The 19055-nt window shown below is 45.0% G+C and overlaps 1 protein-coding gene across 2 annotated transcripts in view; it reads right to left on the reverse strand.

Annotated features, from left to right (window-relative positions):
* The window catches only part of LOC110487991 (potassium voltage-gated channel subfamily KQT member 4), a 104676-nt gene that overhangs the window by 24994 nt on the left and 60627 nt on the right, over positions 1-19055 (reverse strand). For both annotated transcript variants that reach the window (XM_036971525.1, XM_021559927.2), the window contains exons 2-3: positions 6123-6213; positions 407-533 (exon numbers count right to left, since the gene is read on the reverse strand). In XM_036971525.1, coding sequence (XP_036827420.1) covers positions 407-533; positions 6123-6213 — 218 coding nt within the window. The remainder of the gene's footprint in view (positions 1-406; positions 534-6122; positions 6214-19055) is intronic.

The raw sequence follows: 19055 nt of genomic DNA on the forward strand, positions 1-19055 counted from the left end.
GAATGATACCAACACATCCTCCGAGAGCAAGAATGGGCTGCCATCAGTCAGGATGTGGCCCAGAAGTTAATTGACAGCATGCCAGGGCAGATTGCAGAGGTCTTGAAAAAGAAGGGTCAACACCGCAAATATTGACTCTTTGCATCAATTTCATGTAATTGTCAATAAAAGCCTTTGACACTTATGAAATGCTTGTAATTATACTTTAGTATTCCATAGTAACATCTGACAAAAATATCTAAACACACTGAAGCAGCAAACTGTGAAAATTAATATTTGTGTCATTCTCAAAACTTTTGGCCACGACTGTATACTTACACATGATCTTGTAGTTGAATAGACACACACACACACACACACACACACACACACACACAGGGAGAGAGAGACAGAGACAGCATCTTGCCTATGACACAGAAGGGTTTCCTGGCGAAGCGTAGTCTCCCCTGCCATCCTCTGTAGCGACAGCAGCAGCCAGATGCCCAAACCCTCACAGCGTATTCCAGACCAAACACCACGATCATCACAAACTCCTGTAGGGGGAGACAGACAGCGAGAGAGAAAACACCATGATCATTACAACCTCATCTAGGGGGAGACAGAGGGAGAGGGTCAGTCATTAGTCATAATGAGGAAACCAACTGAACAGCACAGATCAGCATAGGGTCACAGCAAGGTCAGTTAAAGAAGCTCACCATCTGTTTACAAAATGATCATCTGTGACAATGGACAAAGAGTTAGAGGAGGAGAAGGACAAAGGAAAGAGAATGGGAGTGGAAACAGACAAAATCATTCTCCTTAGTCACTGTCAGGGTTGCCAAATATAGTGCTATATATAGTATGAGTCAAAAGTTTGGACACACCTACTCATTCAAGGGTTTTTCTTTATTTTTACTAGAATAGAATAATAGGGAAGACATTCAAACTATAAAGTAACAATCATGTAGTAACCAAAAAAGTGTTAAACAAATCCAAATATACAGTTGAAGTCGGAAGTTTACATACACCTTAGTCAAATACATTTGAACTCAGTTTCACAATTCCTGACATTTTATCCAAGTACAAATTCCCTGTTTTAGGTCAGTTAGGATCACCACTTTATTTTAAGAATGTGAAATGTCAGAATAATAGAAGAGAGAATTATCAGCTTTCATCACATTCTCAGTGGATCAGAAGTTTACATACACTCAATTAGTATTTGGTAGCATTGCCTTTAAAATTGTTTTACTTGGGTAAAACATTTCAGGTAGCATTCCACAAGCTTCCCACAATAAGTTGGGTGAATTTTGTCCCATTCCTCCTGACAGAGCTGGTGTAACAGTCAGATTCGTAGGCATCCTTGCTCGCACACACTTTTAAAGTTCTGCCCACAAATTTTCTATAGGATTGAGGTCAGGGCTTTGTGATGGCCACTCCAATACCTTGACTTTGTTGTCCTTAAGCCATTTTGCCACAAATTTGGAAGTATGCTTGCGGTCATTGTCCATCTGAAAGACCCATTTGCAACCAAGCTTTAACTTCCTGACTGATGTCTTGAGATGTTGCTTCAATATATCCACATAATTTTCCTATCTCATGATGCCATCTATTTTGTGAAGCGCACCAGTCCCTCCTGCAGCAAAGCACCCTCACAACATGATGCTGCCACCCCCGTGCTCCACGGTTGGGATGGTGTTCTTTGGCTTGCAAGTCTCCTCTGTTTTCCTCCAAGCATACTTCCAAAGTTGTGCCAAAATGGCTTAATAAGTACAACAAAGTCAAGGTATTTGACTAAAATGTGTGGGCAGAACTGAAAAAGTGTGTGCGAGCATGGAGGCCTACAAACTTGACTCAGTTACACCAGCTCTGTCAGGAGGAATGGGGCAGTTAAGTTCAACACTTTAAAGGCAATGCTACCCAATACTGAGTGTATGTAAACTTCTGACCCACTGGGAATGTGATGAAAGAAATAAAAGCTGAAATAAATCAGTCTCAACTATTATTCTGACATTTCACATTCTTAAAATAAAGTGTTGATCATAATTGACAGGGAATTTTTACTTGGATTAAATGTTAGGAAGCATGAAAAACTGAGTTTAAATGTATTTGGCTAAGGTGTATGTAAACTTCCGACTTCAACTGTATATAGTAATTAATTGATGTTTGTCTCTCTGTTCCATTTCCCATATTTCATTTGCATTAGCGGGTAAATTGGCTCAATCTTCCATAACAGTACTGTTCACGTAGGCCTCCCGGGTGGCGCAGTGGTTAAGAGTCCCTGGGTTCGCGCCCAGGCTCTGTCGTAACCGGCCGCGACCGGGAGGTCCGTGGGGCGACGCACAATTGGCCTAGCGTCGTCCGGGTTAGGGAAGGATTAGTCGGTAGGGATCTCCTTGTCTAATCGCGCACCAGCGACTCCTGTGGCGGGCCGGGCGCAGTGCGCGCTAGCCAAGTTTGCCAGGTGCATGGTGTAGCCTCCGACACATTGGTGCGGCTGGCTTCCGGTGTAGCAATGAGACAAGATAGTAGCTACTACAACAATTGGATACCACGAAATTGGGGAGAAAAAGGGGTAAAATTCAAAATAAAAAACTAAAAAACGGTACTGTTCACGTAAGCAAAGCTCAATAAGGAATAAAAGACTGATTCAAAGAGTGAATGGTCATAATGTAGAATCATAAAATACAAGGTTGACCATTCATTAACAGTTAGAGAGGAGGGCAAACAGGAGAGAGAAACAGAGCAAGAAAGATTGGGAGAAAGAGAGATAGAAGGGGTGGAGGGAGAGAGAGTAAAAGGAGAGGCAGAGAGTAAAATAAAAAGTGAGAGGAAGGAAGATAGAAGGGGTGGAGGGAGAGAGGAAGGGAGATAGAAGGGGTGGAGGGAGATAGAAGGGGTGGAGGGAGAGAGAGAGAAAGGGAGATAGAAGGGGTGGAGGGAGAGGGAGATAGAAGGGGTGGAGGGAGAGAGAGAGAAAGGGAGATAGAAGGGGTGGAGGGAGAGAGAGAGTAAAAGGAGAGGCAGAGAGTAAAATAAAAAGTGAGAGGAAGGGAGATAGAAGGGGTGGAGGGAGAGAGAGAGGAAGGGAGATAGAAGGGGTGGAGGGAGATAGAAGGGGTGGAGGGAGAGCGAGAGAAAGGGAGATAGAAGGGGTGGAGGGAGAGGGAGATAGAAGGGGTGGAGGGAGAGAGAGAGAAAGGGAGATAGAAGGGGTGGAGGGAGAGAGAGAGGAAGGGAGATAGAAGGGGTGGAGGGAGAGAGAGAGGAAGGGAGATAGAAGGGGTGGAGGGAGATAGAAGGGGTGGAGGGAGAGCGAGAGAAAGGGAGATAGAAGGGGTGGAGGGAGAGAGAGAGGAAGGGAGATAGAAGGGGTGGAGGGAGAGAGAGAGGAAGGGAGATAGAAGGGGTGGAGGGAGATAGAAGGGGTGGAGGGAGAGAGAGAGAAAGGGAGATAGAAGGGGTGGAGGGAGAGAGAGAGAAAGGGAGATAGAAGGGGTGGAGGGAGAGAGAGAGGAAGGGAGATAGAAGGGGTGGAGGGAGAGAGAGAGGAAGGAAGGGAAAAAGTGAGAGGAAGGGAGATAGAAGGGGTGGAGGGAGAGAGAGAGAGGAAGGGAGATAGAAGGGGTGGAGGGAGAGAGAGAGGAAGGGAGATAGAGAGAGGAAGGGAGATAGAAGGGGTGGAGGGAGAGAGAGAGAGAGGAAGGGAGATAGAAGGGGTGGAGGAAGAGAGAGAAAAGGGGTGGAGGGAGAGAGAGAGGAAGGGAGATAGAAGGGGTGGAGGGAGAGAGAGAGGAAGGGAGATAGAAGGGGTGGAGGGAGAGAGAGAGAAAGGGAGATAGAAGGGGTGGAGGTAGAGAGAGAAAGGGCGATAGAAGGGGTGGAGGGAGATAGAAGGGGTGGAGGGAGAGAGAGAGAAAGGGAGATAGAAGGGGTGGGGGGAAGGGAGAGAGGAAGGGAGATAGAAGGGGTGGGGGGAGAGAGAGAGGAAGGGAGATAGAAGGGGTGGGGGGAGAGAGAGAGGAAGGGAGATAGAAGGGGTGGAGGGAGATAGAAGGGGTGGAGGGAGAGAGAGGAAGGAAGGGAAAAAGTGAGAGGAAGGGAGATAGAAGGGGTGGAGGGAGAGAGAGAGAGGAAGGGAGATAGAAGGGGTGGAGGGAGAGAGAGAGGAAGGGAGATAGAAGGGGTGGAGGGAGAGAGAGAGGAAGGGAGATAGAGAGAGGAAGGGAGATAGAAGGGGTGGGGGGAAGGGAGAGAGGAAGGGAGATAGAAGGGGTGGGGGGAGAGAGAGAGGAAGGGAGATAGAAGGGGTGGAGGGAGAGAGAGAGAGGAAGGGAGATAGAAGGGGTGGAGGGAGAGAGAGAGGAAGGGAGATAGAAGGGGTGGAGGGAGAGAGAGAGGAAGGGAGATAGAGAGAGGAAGGGAGATAGAAGGGGTGGGGGGAAGGGAGAGAGGAAGGGAGATAGAAGGGGTGGGGGGAGAGAGAGAGGAAGGGAGATAGAAGGGGTGGGGGGAGAGAGAGAGGAAGGGAGATAGAAGGGGTGGAGGGAGATAGAAGGGGTGGAGGGAGAGAGAGGAAGGAAGGGAAAAAGTGAGAGGAAGGGAGATAGAAGGGGTGGAGGGAGAGAGAGAGAGGAAGGGAGATAGAAGGGGTGGAGGGAGAGAGAGAGGAAGGGAGATAGAAGGGGTGGAGGGAGAGAGAGAGGAAGGGAGATAGAGAGAGGAAGGGAGATAGAAGGGGTGGAGGGAGAGAGAGAGAGAGGAAGGGAGATAGAAGGGGTGGAGGAAGAGAGAGAAAAGGGGTGGAGGGAGAGAGAGAGGAAGGGAGATAGAAGGGGTGGAGGGAGAGAGAGAGGAAGGGAGATAGAAGGGGTGGAGGGAGAGAGAGAGAAAGGGAGATAGAAGGGGTGGAGGTAGAGAGAGAAAGGGCGATAGAAGGGGTGGAGGGAGATAGAAGGGGTGGAGGGAGAGAGAGAGAAAGGGAGATAGAAGGGGTGGGGGGAAGGGAGAGAGGAAGGGAGATAGAAGGGGTGGGGGGAGAGAGAGAGGAAGGGAGATAGAAGGGGTGGGGGGAGAGAGAGAGGAAGGGAGATAGAAGGGGTGGAGGGAGAGAGAGAGGAAGGGAGATAGAAGGGGTGGAGGGAGAGAGAGACAGTAAAAGGAGAGGCAGAGAGTAAAAGAAAAAGTGAGAGGAAGGGAGGGAAATTAAACAGGTGATAAAGGCAGAGAGTAAAAGCAGAAAGCCATCCTCCTAAAGATGAAAGAGGAAGTAGTGATTATGGCTGTTTGGATTACTGGTTCATGTCTGGGATTTCCTCTATACTCAACAATACCTGAGTCCTCCCGCCTGCTTACACCACCGTTTCTTACACTGCCATTCTTCCGCGGAACACACACACACACTCAACGGCAGGTGTGACGGGAAGCAGAATCAGACACTCTGTAGCTCTTCCCCAGTATGATGTTGTAATCACACTCAGACAAATGCAGTACACATACGGTCCAGAAAATGGCAGACCTGGGTTCGAATACTATTCGGAATCATTTCAAATACTTTAGCTAAGCTTAATTGAGCTTGCCTGGCACAATGGAACCAATAGAATAGTCCCAAAATGACAAACCCCACCCATATGGCACTCCAGGCAGGCTATAGTAAACATTCAAAGTATTTGAAAGATTTCAAATACTATTTGAACCGAGGTGTGAAAAATGATGTTACAGTATATGGTTTATATAGCTGCCCCTAAACCACCCTACCACTTAGGAGCAATGCCTGGGCTAGTCAGATAAAGGGAGAGGAAGATTCAGTGGGATAACTAGTGTTTACACTAACAGTATATCAACTTAGCTACTGTAGGTTCCAGTCTGCCTCCGCTTTCTCCAACCTGTTGTTGTCTTGCCAAACAAGGCAATGATATAGTGATGTTGAAAGCAAAACCAGACAGGTACTCAGGCTAACACATTACTGATTTAGAATCGTGTTAAGGTAGGTTGGCACTTGGCAGGGGCAAATTGTACATTTAGTGTAAAAAATAAAATAAATAAACTGGTCCTAAATCAGCCCTCCTACTCTGAGAGGCTTGGTACATCTGTCCCGTGGAGCTGGGTGTATGGTGGAGGGGAGGAGATGGGGGCTGACGGCTTACCAGGATGAAGAGGCCTTCGTTGGCTATCTTTTGATGGTCTGGTATGGTGGAGAACACAGACAGAACCAGACAGCTGAACACCAGCAGGAAACTGTAACACACACACAGAGACAGGTCAACATACACTCTAAACATAGCCAAATGCTTAGACAGACACAAAAATAGACATTAGGCAGACAAGTGTGTATATGGTGAGAGAGGGAGAAACAGACCATGGCTATAAGATAGAATTGGTTTTCTTTTTCATTGTACTCTAGTATAGATTATTAACTTGAGTGTGCGGAACAATGGACACTGGTCACTTCTGTGGGACAATGTCACACATTCATCCAGCCTTGCATTGTGTCCCCAGTAGATGTATTTGATAATTACAATTATGGTGTTGTACTCTGCACAGCATGTCTGGCATGCTGAGTGGACACAGATTCTCACAACACCATTATCCCAGAAACCCTAAACCCACTCCAATTTGTATACCACCCCAACAGATCCACCGATGATACAATCTCTATTGCACTCCACACTGCCCTTTCCCACCTGGACAAAAGGAACACCTATGTGAGAATGCTATTCATTGACAACAGCTCAGCATTCAACACCCTAGTGCCCTCAAAGCTCATCAATAAGCTAAGGACCCTGGGACTAAACACCTCCCTCTGCAACTGGATCCTTGACTTCCTGACGGGCCGCCCTCAGGTGCTTAAGGGTAGGTAACAACACATCCGCCACTCTGATCCTCAACACAGGGGCCCCTCAGGGGTGTGTGCTCAGTCCCCTCCTGTACTCCCTGTTCACTCATGACTGCATGGCCAGGTATGACACCAACACCATCATTACGTTTACAGATGACAACAGTGGTAGGACTGATCACTGACAATGATGAGACAGCCTATAGGGAGGAGGTCAGAGGCCTGGCCGTGTGGTGCCAGGACAACAACCTCTCCCTCAACGTGATCAAGACAAAGGAGATGATTATGGATTACAGGAAAAAGAGGACAGAGCACGCCCCCATTCTCATCGACGGGGCTGCAGTTTAGCAGGTTGAGAGCTTCAAGTTCCTTGGTGTCCACATCACCAACAATCGAACAGGGTCCAAGCACACCAAGATCGTCGTGAAGAGGGCACAACTAAACCTATTCCCCCTCAGGAGACTGAAAATATTTGGCATCGGTCCTCAGATCCTCAAAAGGTTCTACAGCTGCACCATCGAGAGCATCCTGACTGGTTGCATCACTGCCTGGTATGGCAACTGCTCGGCCTCCAACCATAAGGCACTACAGAGGGTAGTGCGATCGGCCCAGTACATCACCCTGGCCAAGCTTCCTGCCATCCAGGACCTCGACACCAGGCGGGGTCAGAGGAAGACCCTAAAAATTGTCAAAGACTCCAGCCACCCTAGTCATAGACTGTTCTCTCGGATACCTCTCATGGCAAGAGGTACTGGAGCGCCAAGTCTAGGTCCAAGAAGCTTCTAAACAGCTCCTACCCCCAAGCCATAAGACTCCTGAACACCTAATCAAATAGCTTCCCAGACAATTACACCGCTGCTACTCTCTGTTGTTATCTATGCTTTGTCACTTTAATAACTCTACCCACATGTACATATTACCTCAATTAACCGGTGCCCCAGCACATTGACTCTGTACCAGTACCCCCCTGTATATAGTCCCATTGTAGTCCCATAGTCCCATTGTTATTTTACTGCTGCTCTTGAATTACTTGTTACTTTTATTTCTTATCGGTTTTTTTTTAACTGCATTGTTAGTTAAGGGCTCATAATAAGCATTTCACTGTAAGGTCTACACCTGTTGTATTCGGTGCATGTGACTAATACATTTTGATTACAATACCAGTACTTTTGAAACGCACAAGGTTCTTTGACAGTTGGAGCAGTGCCGTTAACCCGACTCCATTCCAGGTGATCCCAGTGGAGTTTTTTTCCCCTCTCTCATGTGAATATTCTGGGAGCACAGTACGATTAGCCAGGTGGCAGCTGCTGGGGTAGAGACTAGGCCTCACAGTATGCTGCTGGGGTAGAGGCTAGTTCTCACAGTATGCTGCTGGGGTAGAGGCTAGTTCTCACAGTATGCTGCTGGGGTAGAGGCTAGGTCTCACAGTATGCTGCTGGGGTAGAGCATAGGCCTCACAGTATGCTGCTGGGGTAGAGGCTAGTTCTCACAGTATGCTGCTGGGGTAGAGGCTAGGTCTCACAGTATGCTGCTGGGGTAGAGGCTAGGTCTCACAGTATGCTGCTGGGGTAGAGGCTAGGTCTCACAGTATGCTGCTGGGGTAGAGGCTAGTTCTCACAGTATGCTGCTGGGGTAGAGGCCAGGTTCTCACAGTATGCTACTGGGGTAGAGGCCAGGTTCTCACAGTATGCTGCTGGGGTAGAGGCCAGGTTCTCACAGTATGCTGCTGGGGTAGAGGCTAGGTCTCACAGTATGCTGCTGGGGTAGAGGCCAGGTCTCACAGTATGCTGCTGGGGTAGAGACCAGGTCTCACAGTATGCTGCTGGGGTAGAGGCCAGTTCTCACAGTATGCGGCTGGGGTAGAGGCCAGTTCTCACAGTATGCTGCGGGGGTAGAGGCTGGGCCTCACAGTATGCTGCTGGGGTAGAGGCTGGGTCTCACAGTATGCTGCTGGGGTAGAGGATAGGTCTCACACACATTCTCTCTAATCTCTGGTGACAGCTAACGAAGGCCATGACCAGTAATACCCTCTATTACGACAACAACAATCTAACCTAAGATAAACGACTGTATGAATGGAGCAATCACACTGTGGATATGGATGGGTCATCACTGAAGGAATGACAATCACACTGTGGATATGGATGGGTCATCACTGAAGGAATGACAATCACACTGTGGATATGGATGGGTCATCACTGAAGGAATGACAATCACACTGGTTAGTGTTTAACGGAGTGTGTGGCAAAGCCATAATTGTGATTATATTTGGTCTGTTGGACAACAAGGGTGATGGTAACACTATAATGAATGACAAAGTGACTTTATAATGTTGTTCAACTCTGGTGAGTAACATGTCCACTGTATTCACATGTGGCAAATAACCCTGAAACTTGACCAAACAAAAAATGTAAAAAATTAACAATAAAGAACAAGAGTAATAACACACAGAGTGGACAGAGAACTGTTCTTATCCACTATCTCCATCTCTCTATCACACACTACAAGAGTCTACTACAGTCCATCCATCCTCATTCCCTTCTCTTTACAGTAAACAGGGGTGAAAGGACACAGGGGGAGAATCATTTCCTTCCAGACTCTCACACACACACACAACCACAGATGATCATTGTAAATGAAGGAAGGAAGAGGATGACTGATTGGTGTGGGTGACCAGGGATAGAATCGCAGAGGATCTGACAACAACCCAATGTCAGAGTCAGACACACTGTAGTAGCTACAACAGGACTGGAACCCACCCATTGGGACAACAGGAAGAAAGGAACACAAGACACATATGTCGTAGAGATGTGACAGTTCAGACAGCAGTTGGGAGGAATATGTCAACCAGGGAGAGAATACACCAGAAGCCGTATGTATATCATGCATCTCAGAGGAGTGCTGATCTAGGATCTGCAACTTTCCCCGTCCTTGTAATCTTACTCATTGTGATCTAAAAGGCTAAACTGATCTTAGGTTATATTGTTTTAATAGAGGAGTGTCCACATCCACCCCGGGGTTAATTTGTTCTAGAGGAGTGTCCACATCCACCCCGGGGTTAATTTGTTCTAGAGGAGTGTCCACATCCACCCCGGGGTTAATTTGTTCTAGAGGATTGTCCACGTCCACCCCCAGGTCATATTGTTTGAGGATTGTCCACCCCAGGGTAAAATTTTAATAGACGATAGTCCACGTCCACCCCTGGGTTAATTTGTTCTAGAGGAGTGTCCACGTCCACCCCTAGGGTTAATTTGTTCTAGAGGACTGTCCACGTCCACCACTGGGTTAATCTGTTCTAGAGTGTGTGTCTGTGTGTGTGTGTGTGTGTGTGTGTGCGCCTCGCCTGATCAAACAAATGTGAATAGATGAATAGGACGTAATTCAAAAGATAACTTCTTGTGGAGATGATCCGGTGGGTGCAAAGCCTTATACCACATGTTATTCTAGCGCGTCAAACCACAAGCCACGCCTGGCCCATGTCGAGCTAGCAGCCACCCGTGCTGGCCTGGCCCATGTCGAGCTAGCAGCCACCTGTGCTGGCCTGGCCCATGTCGAGCTAGCAGCCACCCGTGCTGGCCTGGCCCATGTCGAGCTAGCAGACACCCGTGCTGGCCTGGCCCATGTCGAGCTAGCAGCCACCCGTGCTGGCCTGGCCCATGTCGAGCTAGCAGCCACCCGTGCTGGCCTGGCCCATGTCGAGCAGCAGCCACTACTGTGCCGCTTAGGCATAACACGCATCCAATAAAAATTACTACCTCATATTACTCTCTGGCCACCGCTTCCTTCAATTGTCATGAATTAACACACAAATCAAAATGGAAAGAATACATTTGCTTAATCTTTAGGACCTCCTAAAAAAAGGAAGAAAAGGTATTTAAAAAGGAAGGAACTAGCTCAACTTACATTTTCCACTGCAAAATGTTTTGCTATGGTGTGCCATAATGACTACGACACCAGTCTGCAGGGGTCATACTATAATAGTTAAATTAAACAGGTCTGAGAACTGGACACCAGGGCCCGCTTTCCCAAAACTATCTTAAGACTAAGTTCATCTTTAGAACCCTCTTAAAGAGCCTTTTGAAAGACGCACTACGCAGAAATCGCACCGTCATTTCCTGATTGCTCATATTCTAATAGTTTGCCTAATTTCAGTTTGTGACAAAACAAGCGAGTATAATGTATAGAATCATTGTACCATCTAAACTGCTGTGAAATATAGTTTTTACAACCAAAAATATTGTATTTTCAGCTGTTTGAAGCTGGTGTACAAATCGAAAAGATTAAAAAAAAATATATATATATATATATATATATATAACTTAAGGGGAAGCATAGAAATCGCGAACAGAGAACAGATCGATTACTTCCTAGGCTTGCTTTCAATAGAACGATCGATCTAACACACATTTCTATGTGCATTTTGTCAGGTTCCCGACAAAGTTACATATTGCAGCTTTAAATTTCCAAACCCTTTCCCAAAACCGTCTTTATTGACGTTGCATTTGAAATCACCTCAGACCACTAGTAGAACAGCTAAGTGCGTCGTTAGACTACAGTTTGACCTCCAGCATCACTTTACTCGCAGAAAAACTCAGCTAAACATACAATGAAGATGTTCATCTGTCTCTGTGACCGCAGAAATCATCAAAGTTCAATATAAATAACATAACTTTACAATGTTATAACAATCTAGCTATTATATAATTTGGTTAAATATTGACATCACATTCATGTATGTCGATAGACCTACCTAGTATTAAGCCATTATGCGGCGCTTCAATATTTGTATATACACTGCTCAAAAAAAATAAAGGGAACACTTAACACAATGTCAATCACACTTCTGTAAAATCAAACTGTCCACTTAGGAAGCAACACTGATTGACAATAAATTTCACATGCTGTTGTGCAACTGGAATAGACAACAGGTGGAAATTATAGGCAATTAGCAAGACACCCCCAATAAAGGAATGGTTGTGCAGGTGGTGACCACAGACCACTTCTCAGTTCCTATGCTTCCTGGCTGATGTTTTGGTCACTTTTGAATGCTGGCGGTGCTTTCACTCTAGTGGTAGCATGAGACAGAGTCTACAACCCACACAAGTGGCTCAGGTAGTGCAGCTCATCCAGGATGGCACATCAATGCGAGCTGTGGCAAGGTTTGCTGTGTCTGTCAGCGTAGTGTCCAGAGCATGGAGGTGCTACCAGGAGACAGGCCAGTACATCAGGAGACGTGGAGGAGGCCGTAGGAGGGCAACAACCCAGCAGCAGGACCGCTACCTCCGCCTTTGTGCAAGGAGGAGCAGGAGGAGCACTGCCAGAGCCCGGCAAAATGACTTCCAGCAGGCCACAAATGTGCATGTGTCTGCTCAAACGGTCAGAAACAGACTCCATGAGGGTGGTATGAGGGCCCGACGTCCACAGGTGGGGGTTGTGCTTACAGCCCAACACCGTGCAGGACGTTTGGCATTTGCCAGAGAACACCAAGATTGGCAAATTCGCCACTGGCGCCCTGTGCTCTTCACAGATGAAAGCAGGTTCACACTGAGCACGTGACAGACGTGACAGAGTCTGGAGACGCCGTGGAGAACGTTCTGCTGCCTGCAACATCCTCCAGCATGACCGGTTTGGAGGTGGGTCAGTCATGGTTTGTCATCATATCCTATTTTTAGGTCACGTTCACGTTCTATAGCGGACGAGGGAACAAGCGACTGACTTTGGCTTTATTCATTCATGCTCACAGTTTACACAAACTGAAAAAAATATCAAACATTACATGCAAAATAGCAGGAGAAAACACAAATAATACTTAACACATGGTAAACATAATACAAATACATAATAGGATACAGAAAATGTATTCTCTCTAAGGGAGCACTGTATTGTGTACAAAAAAAGAAAGAAAAGATTGACCAGCCATTACTAATTTAGCTCTTCAGCCTAAATTCTTGAATCATTTCACCACGGGAAAGCTCCTGTAACACAGTCGAGTTTCCCCTTTGTAACGAGAGCACTGCGTGGTGTTTTGGGAAACGGGTGTGACATCTTTTAGGACATTATTTTTTAGGATGAATCCTTAAAAAACACGTTTTAGCCCGAGTTACATTGCTATCAGGAAACCTGGCTCAGGTCTGAAAGACAACACCCCCTTTGAACATTAGCAATTAACTGGAAACATTTGGGCAAAAATCCACCAAAATCTGCTTAGTTGTTCGTTGCCTCAAAATCCTGGAGGTCAGAAAAATGATAACGGCAAAAGCGTATGATATATAGCCCATGCATTGTCCATGTGCGAGAGGTCGCATTTCAACATTTCAGCTGAGGGAACAGTTTTAGCCACAACACCCCCCACCCCTCTCCAGCTCCCTTCAGAGAAATGTCAATTAAGGAGGCGCATCAGTAGAAAAACCACCAAATCAGCAGTCTCTTGTTTCTGAGGAGGTCGAATGGAGTATAATCTGCTGTATAGCTCCTCCCGAGTGGTTTTCGGTTTCCATATAAACAAACTGATATCAGACTAAACTATGTCAAAAACACTGTCTTGCAAGGTAATGAGAGTCACAATTAAAATTGAGAGAAATGCTACTGTATTGATGACATTATGAGAAGAAACTTTGTTTAAAAACGTACCAGTAAGCACTTAATATCATTTTTTGCATAGGCCCTTATGGATTGATTGATTGATGATTGATGATTGATTGATGCAGGGAATTGGAAATTGACAAAAGCCAAAACAGATCAGTGAAAAAGTATTACCAGACTGGTCATGACAGGTAAAAGCATTTGGTCAGAAGCAATACCACCTTCTGGCCTTCTCTGGGAAGATCTCAATTGCATACTCCTTACATCCGCTCTCCTCATCTCCTTATCAAAACCTATTGTCTCTGTGTGTGTGTGTGTGTGTGTGTGTGTGTGTGTGCGCGCACGCACGCACGCACGCACGCACGCGTATCGCTCTGTGTGCGAGCGCACGCCTCTCGCTCTGTGTGCGTGCGTCTCGCTCAGAGAGGCATGCGCGCACACACAGAGAGGCATGCGCGCACACACAGAGAGGCATGCGCGCACACACAGAGAGGCATGCGTGCACACACAGAGAGGCATGCGCGCACACACAGAGAGGCATGCGCGCACACACAGAGGCGCGCACACACAGAGAGGCGCACGTGTGCACACAAAGAGAGACGCGCACACACAGAGAGGCGCTCTCTCTCTCCTATCCCAGCTGTTGTACTTTCTGAACAGATACAATTTGGGCCTGCTCTGCGGGTCCCTGCCTTCTCCCTTCCACCCGTAAAGACCTACGGCCTGCTGTGACCCTCTGCCAACGAACCTGGGGGTGAGGAGACATCCTGAACCGCAGGATTTTTTTCTCCATCTGACACCCCACTACAAAAGCAAACCCAGCCAACCAATGTAGCCAGTCTGGGAGAGGGTATATTTGTAGCATGAGTGAGAACAGGACACAAACCAAACCATCCTAAATGGGATGACAAGCCACAGATACACTATGGGATAAATGCCTGGTAGAATATACATTAGCCAGTTGCATGCATGCATGCACACACACACACACACACAATATCTATTTACCATATGATCTGAAAACAAAACAATGGGAATCTTGCCTTTCAGCTACACCTCAACTCTAGGTTGGTTTGACCACTGTTTCCTACTACAGACAGAAGAAAAAAAACAGGAGACTTCTCCAGCAGCCTTTGGCTCTCTGCAAGGAAACATGTCTTCAAATCCAACAGTGTTGTGTCTTGTGTATATTTGAAGTTTCTTTGAAATTCAAGCTAGTTGTAAACAGACACTACCTCTCTGTCCAGCTACACAAAAACACAGCCTGGTCCAAATAAACAGCCAGAATAGGCCTCTTTCATTTTGAGCAACAGTAGGAAACATAGGAGTCTACGTCCCAAATTGCACCTTATTCCCTTTATAGTGCACTACTGTTGACCGGGTCCCATAAGGCTCTGATCAAAAGTAGTGCACTATATAGGGAATAGAGAGACATTTTTGGTGAAGCATTCTGAGCTACATTACTTTTCAGGGAAGTAGGCTTTTAATGGAAGTTAGGTTGGGCCTCTTGTTTGTAAGTGCCTTGACCTACTATAAATGTTTTCCTGAATGCATACTGAAAGTGCAATAGAAAAAAGACACTTTACTTGAATCCTGAGGTCTTTATTAGTATAGGAATGAAAAAACAAAACAGGCACAATGGATATTTTTAACCATCTGTCACCATGCCATCAGTGTTTATTTATTTATTCATTCAATTAAAACAACCGCTTGTCCCCACCCGACCTCAGATGCCGGCATAGTGAAGCCCCCGCCCCAAAGAGACTTTCCAAGGGCGGGAAAGCCCAGCCCGATGCCCGGTCAGGCATGGTTGTGAGCGCACCCACAACCACCAGGACCAGCACACATACCGCTCACAGCGTGAAACCAAAATCAAAAACATACAATAATCACATCCCCACCAACTGGGGTCCATTTCAGGGGATCTCTTTACATGACTGGTTTTTGATATTCTAGAGAATACAGACCATGTCCAATGTATATTTGGAGTTTTGTGGATATTCACCAAATCCTGACATTCTGAATCCATGTGTATTTTAGACACACACTACCGTTCAAAAAAGTCTGGGGTCATTTAGAAATGTACTTGTTTTTGAAAGAAAAGCACATTTTTTGGTCCATTAAAATAACATCAAATTGATCAGAAATACAGTGAAGACATAGTTAATGTTGTAAATGACTATAGTAGCTGGAAACGGCTGATTTGTTATGGAATATCTACATAGGTGTACAGAGGACCATTATCAGCAACCATCACGTCTGTGTTCCAATGGCACGTTGTGTTAGCTAATCCAAGTTAATCATTTTAAAAAGGCTAATTGATCATTAGAAAACCCTTTTGCAATTATGTTAGCACAGCTGAAAAATGTTGTTCTGATTAAAGAAGCAATAAAACTGGCCTTCTTTAGACTAGTTGAGTGTCTGGAGCATCAGTATTTGTGAGTTCGATGACAGGCTCAAAATGGACAGAAACAAATAACTTTCTTCTGAAACTCGTCAGTCTATTCTTGTTCTGAGAAATGAAGGCTATTCCATGCGAGAAATTACCAATAAACTGAAGACCTCGTACAACGCGGTGTACTACTCCCTTCACAGAACAGTGCAAACTGGCTCTAACCAGAATAGAAAGAGTGGGAGGCCCCGGTGCACAACTGCGCAAGAGGACAAGTACATTAGAGTGTCTAGTTTGAGAAACAGATGCCTACAAGTCCTCAACTGGCAGCTTCATTAAATAGTACCTGTAAAACACCAGTCTCAATGTCAACAGTGAAGAGGCGACTCTGGGATGCTGGCCTTCTAGGCAGAGTTGCAAAGAAAAGCCATATCTCAGAAGATTAACACAGACACTGGACAGAGGAAGATTGGAAAAAAAGTTATGGACAGACAAATAAGTTTGAGGTGTTCGGATCACAAAGAAGAACATTCGTGAAACACAGAAAAAATAAAAAGATACTGGAGGAGTGCTTGACGCCATTTGTCAAGCATGGTGGAAACAATGTGATGGTCTGGGGGTGCTTTGGTGGTGGTAAAGTGGGAGATTTGTACAGGGTAAAAGGGATCTTGAAGGAAGGCTATCACTCCGTTTTGCAATGCCATGCCCTGTGGACAGCTCTTAATTGGAGCCAATTTCCTCCTACAACAGGACAATCACCCAAAGCACAGCTCCAAACTATGCAAGAACTATTCAGGGAAGAAGCAGTCAGTTGGTATTCTGTCTATAATGGAGTGGCCTGCACAGTCACTGGATGTAAACCCTATTGAGCTGTTCTGGGAGCAGCTTGACCGTATGGTACGTAAGAAGTGCCCTTCAAGCCAATCCTACTTGTGTGAGGTGCTTCAGGAACCATGGGGTGAAATCTCTTCAGATTACCTCAACAAACTGACAACTAGAATGCCAAAGGTCTGCAAGGCTGTAATTTCTGCAAATGGAAAATATGTACAAAAGCAAAGTTTGAAGGACAATTATTGTTTCAATTAAAAATTATTATTTATAACCTTGTCAACGTCTTGACTATATTTCCTATTCATTTTGCAACTCATTTGATGTGTGTTTCATGGAAAACAAGGACATTGCTAAGTGACTCCAAACTTTTGAATGGTAGTGTATATGATGTTGGGATTACTCTGAATATCACACATGGACATTTCCTATGGTTGGATATGGACTCATTCAATATCCTGAGATATGGGACATCCTATTTTCTCTCTTCATGTTGACAAATACCGACTGTATACATCACATATCTGGGTTCTCAGCATATTCAAGATACGAAGCTATATTGATTTCAGATGTTTCTCTTGGCTGAGGTCCATATCCGGATCTTGATATGTTTTTTGATCTATGTATAGTCCCTCCACCCCTACAGTACATGTACAAATGACCTCGACTAACCTGTACCCCCGCACATTGACTCAGTACCGGTACTCCCTGTATATACCTCCTTATTGTGTTAATTTTGATTATTTTTTACCTTTAGTTTATTTGGTAAATATTTTCGTAACTCTTTCTTGAACTGCACTGTTGGTTAAAGGCTTGTAAGTAAGCATTTCACGTTAAGGTTTACACATTGTATTTGGCACGTGACAAATAAAGTTTGATTTGATATGCTGTCAATCAGGATGATTTCTGATGCATTTCTGAGTTCAACACATGCTCAATTGACAAATATGAAATACATATTTTTTCTTTCATGCACAAAGAAAGCATTTATGGATTGCCTCCGGATATCATACACATAAGGCCGGATATTGACTTATTAGATATCCTGAGATAGGCCTATGTGGACATCTTATTTTCTGTATACGATAACAAATAGTAGGCCTACATGGTATGTTTTCTCAGCACATACAAGGCATATGCTCTTGACTGAGGTCCATATCAAGATCTTGATATGCTAAATAAGAAACATTTTTGAAGCTTATTTGAGTGGAGGACATGCTCAATAAATTTGATGAATATTAAATCCTTATCATTTTTTCAAACACTAGCTATAATTGTTGACTAGGTATCCACTTTCCCTTTGTTTTCCCTCTGGATAAAGGTCCACACAAACCGCAAGCTAAAAGCACTAACTGGTAGCCTAGCAACAAGAATCACATTTTCTTTTTGTCATTTTTTAGTTTGGGTATCACAAATTAGTGTGTAAATGGGTGTGTGGTCGAACTGACAACTGGTGAAACAAGGAAGTGAGATGTTTGTCAGAAAATATCTCAAAAGTAGTTCATGCTAAAGTAAGTAGGTCATTTGAGAGGCTTTATTTATTAAAAATATATAAAATATATATAATTTGGCCAGCAGCAGTAAGTAGAGCTAGCTAGCTAGGCTTGATAGGGGGGGGGGGGGGGGGGGAAGCTAACTGGGAGCCTTGCTAGCTGACAAATAACGAAAACAAATTACCGCCATCAAGGTGACAGTTAATATTTTTAAAACGTAGGCATATTTTGTATTATTGGTTAATATAAGCTAGCTAGATACTGATAACTTAGCTATCTATCAAAGTAGCAATTTGGCTAGCTAAGGTTAGCTACCTTGTTCCAGTTTGTTTTCTCGTCATGAATGAAGCAAGTAGCTACCTTGTGGTAGGGTTACGTGAAATGACAATATTTTCTTGCAATATCGACAATTTTGATTCATGATTTATGCATTGACAGTTTGGATTGGATCACAGACCAGCAATACTCACCGCTGACGACCCAATCTACATTCCTCGTCCATAACAAACAGGGCAGGCAGGAGTATTGAGGGTGTGCAACTTTTATTTTCTGTTAAACAAATCAAATACATTTTTAGCAACGATTGACCGGTTTGCATCTTTACAGAAAACGTGATTGGAGCTCTGGGATTTTCTATGCTGCATTTGTTTTTAAACAGTAATAGCCGAGATGTGCTTTCGAAACAGCAACTTGGATCAGGTGTGTGTATTGAATGTATCTCACCCCAGATATTTTCTGAAATCCAGATTGGATGCATGTAGAAACTGTCCCATTACAGAGAATATCCTAGCTCCGTATATGAAATTAAGGACATGCGTATCTGGAGCATGTCAAGTCCTTATATCTAACGGAAGTGTAAAGATATTCTCTGATATTGACCATTTTCACCCAGTGATCCTCACCCCTGATTGGAGGACCTCAAACATTTATACTGTGCATGTGTGTATGT

This window comes from Oncorhynchus mykiss, chromosome 32 (genome assembly GCF_013265735.2).
Source record: "Oncorhynchus mykiss isolate Arlee chromosome 32, USDA_OmykA_1.1, whole genome shotgun sequence".
In the NCBI taxonomy this organism is placed as follows: domain Eukaryota; kingdom Metazoa; phylum Chordata; class Actinopteri; order Salmoniformes; family Salmonidae; genus Oncorhynchus; species Oncorhynchus mykiss.